The sequence below is a fragment of the Pongo pygmaeus genome, chromosome 10, assembly GCF_028885625.2.
Source record: "Pongo pygmaeus isolate AG05252 chromosome 10, NHGRI_mPonPyg2-v2.0_pri, whole genome shotgun sequence".
NCBI classification, from domain to species: domain Eukaryota; kingdom Metazoa; phylum Chordata; class Mammalia; order Primates; family Hominidae; genus Pongo; species Pongo pygmaeus.
Window position 1 is genome coordinate 100382991 of NC_072383.2, and position 14370 is coordinate 100397360.

Genomic DNA, 14370 nt, shown 5'->3' on the forward strand with positions numbered 1-14370 from the left:
GCAGTGATCTATGATCACACTGCTGCACTCCAGCTTGGGTGACGGAGTGACACCGTCTCAAAAAAAAAAAAAAAAGATTTGCACAAGGCCACACCCACATTCTCAAGCCAAATCATGCTTAACTTGTTATAGTTTTTTAATCAAATTATTAACTTTTTCCAGCTGATAGACCACTGTCTTCCATCTTCTTTTTGGCATGTGTGTCTTGCCGTGATATCTTGCTCATGATATTCTGTGATCCTTTACTCTTCAGTGTTGCCAGTTCTAGATCCTGCCTTTTCTCTTTATTAGCATGTCTCACTTTCTGTGTGAATACAGTTTTGTGAGATAGATTGTGGCCTTTGGCCACCCATATTGTTCTTCCTCATGACCCCACAATCTCTGCTCAGTAGTTGATGACAGAAAACTGGGTCACCTAGAATCAAGCCACTTTAAAAGGAGGAACAAAATTGCAGAGTAAATGAAGTAAAAGAAATTTGGTCTTGTCTTTAACTTCAAAAATGATACTAAAAATTAGGAAAATAACGATTTTAACTTGCATTTATATAACAATCACAAATTTTGGGTTATGACAAGTATGTGTTAATTCTTCAGATGCTGATCTTTATAGAGAAAATGTTTTTTCTTTTTTTTTTTTTTTGAGATGGAGTTTCACTTTTGTTGCCCAGGCTGGAGTGCAATGGCACAATCTCAGCCCACTGCAACCTCCTGCCTCCCGGTTCAAGCGATTGTCCCACCTCAGCCTCCCGAGTAGCTGTGATTAGAGGCATGCGCCATCACGCCCGGCTAATTTTGTATTTTTAATAGAGATGGGGTTTCTCTATGTTGGTCAGGCTGGTCTTGAACTCCCGCCTTGGCCTCCCAAAGTGCTGGGATTACAGGCGTGAGCCACCACGCCCAGCCTTGCATTCTTTTTCCAATACAATTTTATGATTATATTATAGTAAGTCTTTCATTTCACATTTAACTTTAAAGAAAGTTTCCTTCTTCTCTTTTTGTTTGTTTTTTTATAAACCCTTGTGTCAAGCGCTTTCAGTAGCTCAAATCGAGGGAGGGAGCTGCTCTGCTACTACAAAACCCTGCCCCAGGAGCAGGTTGTCTATGAATGGTTTAACACCAGGTTTCCCGTGAACCACATTAAGCTTTTGAAGGGGGATATGAAGAGGTTCATTTTTGCAAAAATGTCTGAAGACTCCAATTTTCCCACTGGACTTTTTTTTTTTTTTTTTTTTTTTTTAGACAGAGTCTTGCTCTGTTGCCCAGGCTGGAGAGCAGTGGCATGATCTCAGCTCACTGCAACCCCTGCCTCCCAGTTCAAGCGATTCTCTTGTGTCAGCCTCCTGAGTAGCCAGGACTACAGGTGCCCGCCACCATGCCCAGCTAATTTTTTGTATTTTTAGTAGAGACAGGGTTTCACCATGTTGGCCAGGCTGGTCTCGAACTCCTGGCCTCAAGTGATCTGCCCGCCTTGGCCTCCAAAAGTGCTGGGATTACAGGTGTGAGCCACCACGCCCGGCTTCCCAGTGGCGATTCTTAATCTATATGTAAGGATATTGATCTTGTTTATTGCCTGTCTCACACAAAATATATGCTCCATGAAGATAGAGATTTGGGATTTGTCCACAGCATTTGTGACAGAGCCTGACACATTGCAGGCACTTGATAAATATTGGTTGAATGTTGAACAAGGTAATTTGTGTCATATGGTCCTGTTTCATTAACCTTGTTAGTTTCCTCCTCTTTAATTGTTAACTGATTCTGCCAGCATCTCATTGTTCATTGACTTTTGTTGCAGTTCTGTTTTCCAGCACAGTTAGAAATGAAATCCCTGTGTTTCAGAAGATTTGCAGTCCCAGTTTGTGGTCGATTTGACTTGCATTGTTGACTATTTACAATATTTAATAATAATACTGAGAGGGAACATAGCATGATTAAGAGCAACAGCTTTGGAACAGACAGCCTGGATTAGGGTATGGTTCTATTATGTGTTCCAGCTGTAGAACTTTGGACAGGTTACTTGACTTCTCTCTGCTTCTCTATTGGTTAATAATTGCACATACTTCATTATTAACATGAACTCACAGAAAACTCATTAACATCCTGTTGGAAGAACATAGTATGTAGAAGCACTTGCTATTAGTATTATCAAGGGGCCAGTCCACATTGGTCTGGTTAAGAAAGGATGTTTGGTTGGGAGCTAATTTTAGAAGTGATCGCTTTATATGTGAATGTAATATCAGAAGCTCTTTTATTTAGTAGCCTCAACTTAATCAACTTGCTGGGTTAACTGATGAATTTGTTCTTTGAAAAACGCACTGACTGAAGCCAATGGCCCCTCAAAACTCCTTCCTGTGAGGGCCACTCTGTAGGTACTTGCTTCTCTTACCCATGTCTTTGTATTCTTATCAAATGCCAACTGTATTTATTCCCAAATTGTATTTATATTCATGCCAGTTTTATTTTGTATTATAACTGTGTGACTTAACACAATACATATTAACTATTGATCTGTGTAGGCAAAAAGAGAATTGTAATTTCTAAAAAAATTTGGTTGGGCCAGACGCAGTGGCTCATGCCTGTAATCCCAGTGCTTTGGGAGGCCGAGGTGGGCGGATCACCTGAGGTCAGGAGTTCAATACCAGCCTGGCCAACATGGTGAAACCCCTTATCTATTAAAAATACAAAATTAGCTGGGCATGGTGGCACATGCTTGTAATCCCAGCTACTCGGGAGGCTGAGGCAGGAGAGTCGCTCGAACCTGGGAGGCAGAGGTTGCAGTGAACTGAGATCGTGCCATTGCACTCCAGCCTGGGCGACAAGAGTGAAAGTCCGTCTCAAAAAAAAAAAAAAAAAAAAAAAAAAATTGTTGAATGCTTTGGAAAGATTAAAAAGAGACAAATTGTCCAAAAAAAATTTGCAGTCCTTTTAGTAATTGATCTGACAACTGTAAAGATTTAGGAAACCAGTATAAGGAAAACTGGAAGGAGTCTGAATTCAAATTGCTTCAAAAGTGTTTTTAAGACTTCCCTCCACTTTAAAGAAACCAAAATTAGAAATGAGATGATTCAGAGTAGATGTGATTTATATGCCAAGAAGACATAGTGGACCCATACTCTTGTAACGGCATTGGTCTATATCCACAGGTGGGCAAATGAATATACATTGATACACTTTAAGTTAAAATAAAATGTTTGTGGTATGTATTCATTCATACAAGTTTTGAAGACTTTTTTTTGTTTTTTTTTTTTTTTGAGACGAAGTCTCACTCTGTCACCCAGGCTGGAGTGCAGTGTTGCAATCTTGGTTCACTGCAACCTCTGCCTCCTGGGTTCAAGCGATTCTCTGGCCTCAACCCCCTGAGTAGCTGGGACTACAGGCTCCCACCACCATGCCCAGCTCATTTTTGTATTTTTAGTAGAGGTGGGGTTTCACCATGTTGGCCAGGCTGGTCTTGAACTCCTGACCTCAAGTGATCTGCCTGCCTCAGCCTCCCAAAGTCCTGGGATTACAGGCATGAGCCACTGTGCCTGGCCCTAATTTTTGATGACTTTTGCTTAAACCAACTTTTTTGATTACTGAGACTACACAGAATTTCAGGCAGTGGTGATGTTGGCTTTCCTGTTCAGCCATAACAATGGGTACCAGGATAAAAAATAGTCAGTTAATGAGGGCTGTGTGCATAAAATCACATGTTCTGACATGATGTTAATGACATATCAATTTTTACAGTGCAGTGATTATAACCTCGTAGTATTTCTAATCTATAGTGTCACAAAGACAAAAAGACAGGCATGCCATTTAAAACCTTTAGCTAGAAAAGTATTATTATTATTATTGTTTTGAGACAGAGTTTTTGCTCTGTTGCCCAGGCTGGAGTGTAATGGTGTCATCTCAGCTTACTGCAGCCTCCTCCTCCTGGGTTCAAGCAATTCTCCTGGCTCAGCCTCCCAAGTAGCTGGGATTACAGGTGTCTGCCACCGTGTCCAGCTAATTTTTGTATTTTTTAGTAGAGACAGGGTTTCACCATGTGATCAGGCTGGTCTCGAACTCTTTGACCTCAGGTGATCCATCCACCTCAGCCTCCCAAAGTGCTAGGATTACAGGCGTGAGCCACTGTGCCTGGCCGAAAAGTATTATTTTTGAGATGATCATTTATAATTGAATATTGATTTCACAAACACATGAAATTAGTTGATTCTAAGAAAAGCACAGTAAGAAAAGTGAAGATCCCAAACTTTTGCAGCCCCAAAATTAACTGAGGGTGATGGATGCAGTGTTGTTCAGCCTGAGTCTACTGTAAATATATAATTTATCCTCTGGTTTAAATTTTCCCTGTCATTTGGGTACAACAAATTCTTTTGTTCTCAGTGAATTCAGTAAAATTATGAATATTTTTCTTCTATTTTTCCTTTTAAAAGGGCATTAGAGTATTGCTCAAAAGTCTTGACTGATGCAGGGCTGACAACTTTCAAACATCTCAATTTTTTTTTTTTTTTTTTTTTTTGGTCAAGGGACAGGGTCTCACTCTGTTGCCCAGACTGGATTGCAGTGAGTGGCATGATCTCAGCTCACTGCAGCCTCTGCCTTCCGGGCTCAAGTGATCCTTCCTCCTCAGCCTCCCAAGTAGCTAGGACTACAGGAACATGCCACCATGCTTGGCTAATTTTGTTTTTTTGTAGAGACGGGGTCTCACTGTATTGCCTGGGCTGGTCTTGAACTCCTGGGCTCAAGAGATCCTCCCACCTCAGCCTCTCATAGTGCTGGGATTACAAGTGTAAGCCACTGTGCCCGGCCTCAATCTCAATTAATAAAAAGTTTCATAGTCTTCTTTACCTCACAGTAATTGCCTTTCATTCCATCAAGAACATGCATTGAAGAGTTATTGTGAGCCAACGACACGAGAGCTGGCTCCAGAAGAAATAGCTAATACACCCCTGATTGAAATGTACAACATGTAAACTCACATGAAAATCATAATAACTTTAAAGAAATGTGATATAGCACAGCAGAGAAGAGTTCCTGAATTGTTTCCATTGAAATTAGAGAGTTCTAGGGTTCTTTCCTCTTGGAAGTCCCCTCTCATGGGAGAGCTGTTTTCCTTTCTCTTTCTTTTCCCTATGAAACCTCCACTCAGAAAAGAAAAGAAAAGAAAAGGAAAGAAAAGAGACGAGATGAAACGAGAAGGGAAGAGAAGAGAAGGGAAGAGAAGAGAAGAGAAGGAAGGAAGCAAGGAAGGAAGGAAGGAAAAAAGGAAATTGGAGAGTTCTAAATGCACAGCTTGGCTTCCTTGTTTACTCTGTGATCAAGTTAGTTTTCTAAGACTGTTTCCTCATCTTTAAGATGGCAATAGAGAGCCGGGTGTGGTGGCTCACGCCTGTAATCCCCACACTTTGGGAAGCCAAGGCAGGTGGATCACTTGAGGTCAGGAGTTTGAGACCAGCCTGGCCAACATGATGAAACCCCGTCTCTACTAAAAATACAAAAATTAGCCGTGCATGGTGGTGGGTGCCTGTAATCCCAGCTACTTGGGAGGCTGAGGCACCAGAATTGCTTAAACCTGTGAGGCAGAGGTTGCAGTGAGCCGAGATCGTGCCACTACACTCCAGCCTGGATGACAAGAGTTAGACTGTGTCTCAAAAAAAAAAAAAAAAAAAAAAAAAAAAAGATGCCAGTAATGAGTACTTTCTAATGTTGTGAAGATCGAGTAAGACGTGCCTGGCAGAATGTAGTTGCTAAGAAAGTGTTCATTTCTAATTTTTTCTTTTTCTTTTTTTTTTTTGATTTTTATTTATTTTTTGAGATGAAGTCTCACTCTGTCGGCCAGGCTGGAGTGCAGTGGCACGATCTTGGCTCACTGTAACCTCTGCCTCCTGGGTTCAAGCGATTCTCCTGCCTCAGCCACCCGAGTAGCTGGGATTACAGGTATGTGCCACCACGCCTGGCTAATTTTTGTATTTTTTAGTAGAGACAGGGTTTCACCATGTTGCCCAGGCTGCTATCAAACTCCTGACCTCAGGTGATCTGCCCGCCTTCGCCTCCCAAAGTGCTGGGATTACAGGTGAGAACCACTGAGCCCGGCCCTATTTTTTTTGGTCCTTGTAGCCACTGGAGTCCATGTGGGGATGGTTTCCAGAGATTCCTCTCAAATAACTTTCCAAATCAAACCACGTTCATCTCCCTCTTTATCACTATACCGGGCTAAGCCACTGTCATCTCTGGACAAACTGCTCAAATAGCTTCCTTACAGTCTCCCTGGTCCACAATTCCCTCTCTACAGTCTTTTCAAAACATCCTTTAAAGACATGTTGTATGTGTGAACAAGAGGGAACTCTGATGGAGAGAGGGCAAAATTGCTTGTGGGTAGTGAGAAAAGAGCAAGGTATTTGTATTTGTCAGCAGGAAATTCTTTTTAAGTTTCAGAATAGTTGATATAGCTGAAGGGTGCCCCCCCCTTTCTATTTTTTTTTTTTTTTTGAGACGGCGTCTTGCTCTGTCACCCAGGCTGGAGTGCAATGGCGTGATCTCAGCTCACTGAGTCACTCAGCTCACTGAATCTGCCTCCCGGGTTCAAGCGATTCTCCTGCCTCAGCCTTCCAAGTAGCTGGGATTACAGGCGCCCGCCACCATGCCCAGCTAATTTTTATACTTTTAATAGAGACGGGGTTTCACCATGTTGGCCAGGATGGTCTCGATCTCTTGACCTTGTGATCCACCTGCCTCGGCCTCCCGAAGTGTTGGGATTACAGGCGTGAGCCACCGTGCCCGGCCTGCCCCGCCATTCTAAAACAGTCATCACCAAGTGAAGCTGCCAGAAAGTTAGCTCTCGTAACTAAAAGTAGCTAATAAAATGTAGTATGACTTTTTATTCTGTACTTATCCCTTTTAAATAATATGTTTAAATATTATAAAGATAAAGGAAATAATGTTCTCTTTATACTGGGGAATTATGGTTTTTTTAGATTCTAAGTCCCTATCAATCATCCAAGCAATTAGCCTATGAGTTTGGAACAATCTAATAAATTTCAGGCTGGAGACACACATGATGTTGCATTTTGTTAGCATCTAAGTTCCTCCAATAAACCATAATTCTAGGCTTTGGAGTATTTAAATCCTGTGTATCCAGTAACTTAAAGAACAAAGTTTGACCAAGCTTCGGAAAGTCTTCTATTATCCAGCATGTTTTCTTTGTATCGTTTTCATTCCTTTCAGTATCAAGTGATTATTTACTAGCTTAACATCATAAATTAGTTTGAAGTAGGATGTTACACAAATGACTTGGAATTTTCCACAGTCTGCTTAACTTGCGGAAATGTAAATACAGGAAATGTGGACATAAACGGATTTCCTAGGCACAACCTACCCCTAAAATAACTGTGTACACATAACAGCCTCAACAGCTTCTGAACCACAGGCAAATGAACAATTTGCTGGCCTTGTCCTCTTTACAGTTTCCAGAAAGTGCCTTATTAGCAAGGAGGCAAATCAGGTGGTGGGTGGAGCTGGGCAGGGCCCACTGCACTGCAGAAACCACGTGGTGCAGAATGATGTGTTAGGAGCCGGGTAGAGAGACTACTGCTGCCAGGCTGGGAAGCAACTGGTTTTGCCTCTCACTCATTCTCCAGGTTACTGAATCAGGCACCCAGGCACAGTTAGGCCAACCAAATACTACTACCTCTGCCCTTGCATGTTGGAATCATTTAGCTTGAGCTTAAAAAAAGTAAATAAATAAAAAGAGGTTGCCCACAGGGTCTCTTGGTTACCTCTTAGTGTTTACTTATCTGGATTCCAATATCACCAGAAGATGTGACTTAATATTTACTTATGTATGCTGTCCAAAAAAGCAAAAAACAAAACAAAAATAAAACATATTTACTTAATATATAGGATCAGACATGGAAAGACATAAGAACATTTTTCATTGAGAGGTAAGAGCTCTTTCATTTTTATTTTATTTTATTTTTTATTTTATTTTTTTTGAGACAGAGTCTTGCTGTGTCGCCCAGGCTGGTGTGCAGTGGCGCAATCTTGGCTCACTGCAACCTCCACCTCCTGGGTTCAAGAGATTCTTATGTCTCAGCCTCCTGAGTAGCTGGGATTACAGGTGCCCACCACCATGCCTGGCTAATTTTTTTTTTTTTGTATTTTTAGTAGAGATAGGGTTTCACCATGTTGGCCAGGCTGGTCTCGAGCCCCTGACCTCAAGTGATCCACCTGCCTCGGCCTCTCAGAGTGCTGGGATTACAGGTGTGAGCTAATGTGCGCCCAGCCTTCTTTCATCTTTAAAATGGTAATGGGCAAACACTATTGTTCTTAAAAGTTTTGAAACATTCACATTTTCATTTGCCTCTTGGAAAGTTTTCATGAACTATTCTTGAGCAAAATTTCAGCTGATGTAAATTGGTACTGCTTTGTCACTTAGTGGAATTTTTTTTTATTTTTAAAATTATTTTTATTTATTTTTTATTTCCTCACCTCTTTGAATTCTACACTTAGTGTAAATAAATCACAAACTGATAATTGTTATCTGATAGATTTGGGAATTTGTGACTCAGATTGTATCTAACAAATATTTTGCTGATGAATGAGTAAATTCTATAGCTATCTGTGGAGTTAAAAGAAAAAACTTTGAAAAGATGGGTGTTTAATCAAACAACTGGTTATGAATTTTTGTTGTATCAACACTGTTGTATTGTACTGTTGTAGTGCAAAGGTGTAGGAATGTGGGCTATTGATATTCAGGCATTGATGGTGGGTGTTATAGCCTCGGTCATCCTGAAAAATAATCAGATTTACCATGGCAGTATTTGGCAGAAAGGTTTTACAATTATGGCGTTTGAGGAGTTTCTAAGATCTTGCCTAGTTTACATCTTTCTGGTCTACAACAAAGGCATAATGATGTCTTCTCATCACCATGCTGGTTCATTCCCATGGCGTGCTGGAGCTAGCTGGTGTCTGCTCCTGAGCGTGGACTGTGTGCTTCTCTTCCAACTCCACGTTCAGTGACCTGCAGTTTGGTAGCCCAAATTTTATTTTTATTTATTTATTTCGTTTTTTTGTTTTGATTCTTTTGGTAGCCTGAATTTTAACATGTTGAGAGTATTTTCACCATGGAAATTGGCAAATGCCACAAACCAGGCACCCTCCAGAGCTGGCTGTTAAACACTGACCAGCATCTATATTAGTGTTTGCTCTCTGCCCCCAATCATTCTCCTAATGGCTTAGTTCCTTGTCTGCTGTTAAAGCAGAGTAGAGGCTGGGAAGTCAGGGAGTTAAACATCTGGATTGGGATAGGGAATCCTCTGTGTAGCTCTGTGATCTTGAACAAGTTATATAGCCTTTCTAATACCCAGTTTCCTACTTTGTAAAATGGGATTGATATAGACCCCCCTCAGGGTTGTGAAGATGAAATGAAATGATGTATGGTAAGCACCTAATGGTGCCTGGTGGGTACATAGTCAATGCTCAGTAAGTGGTATTGATTAGATCAATTTTTTTTTTTTTGGCCAGTACTGATACTCATTCAATGGCTATTTGCAAAGTGCTTTTGGTTCCACCTGTATAGTTTTATTTATTTATTATTTATTTTAATCTTAGTCCCAAATATTCTGAGCTTCCCTTCACCTGTATGCTTTTTTTTTAAATTTGTTTATTTATTTATTTATTTTTGAGACAAGATCTCACTCTGTCACCCAGGCTGGAAGGCAGTGGCATGATCTTGTCTCACTGCAACTTCTGCTTACTGGGCTCAAGCGATCTTCCCACCTTAGCCTCCCGAGTAGCTGGGACTACAGGTAGGTGCCACCATGCCTGGCTTTTTGTATTTATTTTATTTTTTATTTATTTTTTAATTTTTGAGATGGAGTCTCATTCTGTTGCCAAGCTTGGAGTGCAATGGCACGATCTCGGCTCACTGCAACCTCTGCCTCCCAGGTTCAAATGATTCTCCTGCCTCAGCCTCCTGAGTAGCTGGGATTGCAGGCATGCACCACTATGCCTGGCTAATTTTTCTATTTTAGTAGCCATGAGGTTTCACCATGTTGGCCAAGCTGGTCTTGAACTCCTAACCTGAAGTGATCCGCCCGCCTCAGCCTCCCAAAGTGCTGGGATTACAGGCATGAGCCTCCGCACCTGGCCAGTTTTTGTATTTTGTAGAGACACAGTTTCACCATGGTGCCCAGGCTGGTTTCGAACTCCTGAGCTCAAGTGATCCATCCTCCTTGGCCTCCCAAAATGCTGGGATTACAGGTATGAGCTACCACACCTGGCCTCCACCTGTATGGTTTAAATGTACAGATAAGCAAGAATAAAACACGACCCTGGAATTCCGAGTTTTCAGATCACGTGTTTGATGTCATGTGGACTCCACACCTGGGCCTTTGACATAGTCTCAATTTGCCATCAATAGACAGAGTCCCCAAGTCTGGTCTTCTCTTCAGTCAGAGCACCTAGAGCACCTTCATATCCCCACCTTCCTATCTTCCTAAATATCCTCCTCATTCTTTCATTGCCTTCCCTTTCTCCACAGACAGGAAAACAACCTTCTTCCCAGTGCTTCTCTGTGTTTGCTCGCATGCCTGGCATGTTGCTGTCTGAGGTTCAGAATTATTCTCAGACCTGTGTAACAAGAACTCTAGGATGAGTCACCTGATGCCTGCTTTTTTATACCCTCAGGCCAAGGCAGGGAGGCCTGATTTCCCTGGCAGAGTTAATTGTGTGGCAAAAGTGCTGCCCAAGGTTATGAGCTGTCTCTGATTTTTTTCCCCATTGCTGGTTCCCATTCCTGTCTCTTTGCCCATTCAGCATTGTGCTCAGAAGGGCATCCTCCACCTCAACATTCCTTTAGTGTGAAAAACGGCTATTGTAGGAAAAGTGGTAATGCTAAATTCTAAACCTTTCAGGTTCTTTTTTTTTTTTGGGACGGAGTCTCGCTCTGTCACCCAGGCTGGAGTGCAGTGGCGTGATCTCAGCTCACTGCAAACTCTACCTCCCAGGTTCAAGTGATTCTCCTGCCTCAGTCGCCCAAGTAGCTTGGATTACAGGCACCCTGTACCATGCCCAGCTAATTTTTGTATTTTTAGTAGAAACAAGGTTTCACCATGTTGGCCAGGCTGGTCTTGAACTCCTGAGCTCAAGTGATTTTCCGCCTTGGCCCACCAAAGTCCTGGAATTACAGGCGTGAGCCACTGTACCCGGCCTAAATCCTAAACCCTTCAGGTTCTTGCAAGTACCAGTGACATTGAAACTGAATTAATTTGGAATAAAGGCATTTGCTGTAAGGGAGGCTTTTTTTTTTTTTTTGAGAAGGAGTCTCACTCTGTCACCCACACTGGAGTACAGTAGTGCGATCTCGGCTCACTGCAACCTCCACCCTCCAAGTTCAAGAGATTCTCCTGCCTTAGCCTCCCAAGTAGCTGGGATTACAGGCATCTGCCACCGCACCTGGCTAGTTTTTTATATGTTTAGTAGAGACGGGGTTTCACCATGGTGGCCAGGCTGGTCTTGAACTCCTGACCTCATGATCCATCCGCCTCGGGCTCCCATAGTGCTGGGATTACAGGTGTGAGCCACCACGCCTGGCCATAAGGTAGGCTATTAACTTTTTCTTCTTTTTTTTGAGACGGAGTCTTGCTCTGTCGCCCAGGCTGGAGTGCAATGGCGCAATCTTGGCTCACTGCAACCTCTGCCTCCTAGGTTCAAGGGATTCTCCTGCCTCAGCCTCCTGAGTAGCTGGGATTATAGGCATCCACCGCCATGCTCAGCTAATTTTTGTATTTTTTAGTAGAGATGGGATTTCATCGTGTTGGTCAGGCTGGTCTCGAACTCCTGACCACAGGTGATCCACCCGCCTTGACCTCCCAAAGTGCTGGGATTACAGGCATGGGCCACCGCGCCCGGCCCTATTAACTTCTTTATACTCCAGTTTAAATATGAAGTGTTCGCAAAACTTAAAAAGTTCCTGCTTTCTGCACACAAAGGCTCCTTGTGGAATTCTTCAAACACTTACAAGTGCATCATTTTCACTGTAATCAGTTTTTTAATACTTAAATTTCAGAGCTGTTTACAAATGTAGAAACACTCAAAATGAGTACAAGTTGTTTCATGTTGGGAGCTCTTTTGCCATCAGTTTTAAAGTGAGCAGCCTGAAAATGAAAAATATTAAAGCTTGGCACTAACAGAAAATAGAACATGTTGGCCAGACATGGTGGCTCACACCTGTAATCCCAGCATTTTGGGAGGTTGAGGCGAGAGGATTGCTTGAGCTCAGGACTTCAAAACCAGCCTGGGTAACATAGTGAAACCCTGTCTCTAAAAAATAAAAAAAAAGAACATGTCAAACAGTATTTTCCAACTCATTTAATTAATTGAAATACTGTACCTGAAAAATGTTTTACAGAAACCCTTTTTTGTTAAAATAATTTACCACAATTAATATACCCTAGATACCCTATTATTTCCATAAAGTATTCCTAGAGATCAATAATATTGTTCAGTTTTATTTTATTTTATTTTATTTTATTTTTTTTTGAGACAGAGTTTCACTCTTGTTGCCCAGGCTGGAGTGCAATGGTGCGACTTCGGCTCACCGCAATCTCTGCCTCCTAGGTTCAAGTGATTCTCCTGCCTCAGCCTCCTGAGTAGCTGAGATTACAGGCATGTGCCACCATGGCTGGCTAATTTTGTATTTTTAGTAGAGATGGGGCTTCTCCATGTTGGTCAGGCTGGTCTCGAACTTCTGACCTCAGGTGATCCGCCTGCCTCAGCCTCCCAAAGTGCTGGGATTACAGGCGTGAGCCACAGTGACCGGCCTCAGATTTTTATCATAATATTTTCAGCAGATAATAAAATCTCAGTTATTAGAAGATAAAGTGATGTGTTTATGTGTATTTAACATGCCAATATTAGAATTTTCAAACATGATTTATTTTTATTTTTATTTTTTTTGAGACCGAGTCTTGCTCTGTTGCCCAGGCTTGAAAGCAATGGCATGATCTTGGCTCACCATAACCTCCGCCTCCCTGGTTCAAGAGATTTTCCTGCCTCAGCCTCCCAAGTAGTTGGGACTACAGACACCCGCCACCATGCTGGGCTAATTTTTGTATTTTTAGTAGAGACAGGGGTTTTACCATGTTGGCCAGGCTGGTCTTGAACTCCTGACCTCAGGTGATCCTCCCACCTCCACCTCCCAAAGTGTTGGGATTACAGGTGTGAGCCACTACGCTCGGCCTCAAACATGATTTTAGATCTTTTTTTTTTTTCAAAGTAGTCATTCTTCACTGAGAATGAACACATACCAAGGTTAGTGGGTTTGATCATTTGAAAAATGGCAGCACTATTCATTTTAAACATTTCCTGGCTTTTTACTATGGAACCTCTCATGGTATAAAAATAAATTTTAGATTTTTCAGAGCCAAAATGAAAATACTTTAGAACAAAATCAGGCCAAATCTTGGGAATTCAAAGTGGCTGAACACCTAAAAGAAACACAATATAAAACTTGCCAATTACATGTCTTCCCAGAGGTCTGGACAGAATTTCTTTCTAATAATTTGGACATTTCTTCTCTTTGCCAGTGATACAGGAACAACACCTCCAGAGAGTGGTATTTTTGGATTTATGATAAACTTCTCTGCATTTCTTGGTAAGTACACAATAATTATAAATAATTGAAAAGCTCACAATTCCAAGTGAAGTTAATGTGTCATTTGTAGTTTTCGTATAATTTTTATTTTGTTTTATTTTATTTATTTTTTCTGAGACAGGGTCTCTGTCATCCAGGCTGGAGTGCAGTGGTGTGATCACGGCTCACTGCAGCCTCAACCTCCCAGGCTCAAGCAATCCTCCCACCTCAGCCTCCAGAGTAGCTGGTACTACAGGCACACACCACCACGCCCAGCTAATTTTTTGTGTTTTTTTTGTGGAGATGGGGTTTCACCATGTTGCCAGGCTGGCCTCAAACTCCTGGGCTTCAGTGATCCACCTGCCTTGGCCTCTCAAAAGTGCTGAACTTACAGATGTGAGCCACTGCACACGGCCTTGTGTATAATTTTTTTAAAAGCACAACCTTTGCAGCTAGATTTTTGTCCTATTTTGAGAAACTGAAGTAAAAAGACATAAAAAATTATGGCTTTATTACAGAACTACAATTAGTAATTTGTAACAGGATTTGCTGTAGGTGGTTTTAAATACCAAACTTCTGGAATGGATTTTAAGAGTAATTTGGTTTTTAAAAGTGTTGATTTATGGTCAAGACACTTAGGTAAGCCAAAGACACCCAATGTGTAAGCTAAGTTTCGCAAAGTGTATTCTGAAGGCAAGCTGATGAAAAATCACCTGGAGTTCTGGTAAAATGCAGGTTCCTGGGCCATGCTA

General features: G+C 41.7%; 1 protein-coding gene across 3 annotated transcripts in view; it reads left to right on the forward strand.

Annotated features, from left to right (window-relative positions):
- The window catches only part of DRAM1 (DNA damage regulated autophagy modulator 1), a 47944-nt gene that overhangs the window by 9073 nt on the left and 24501 nt on the right, over positions 1-14370 (forward strand). For all 3 annotated transcript variants that reach the window (XM_054443976.2, XM_054443977.2, XM_063646640.1), the window contains exon 2: positions 13572-13639. In XM_054443976.2, coding sequence (XP_054299951.1) covers positions 13572-13639 — 68 coding nt within the window. The remainder of the gene's footprint in view (positions 1-13571; positions 13640-14370) is intronic.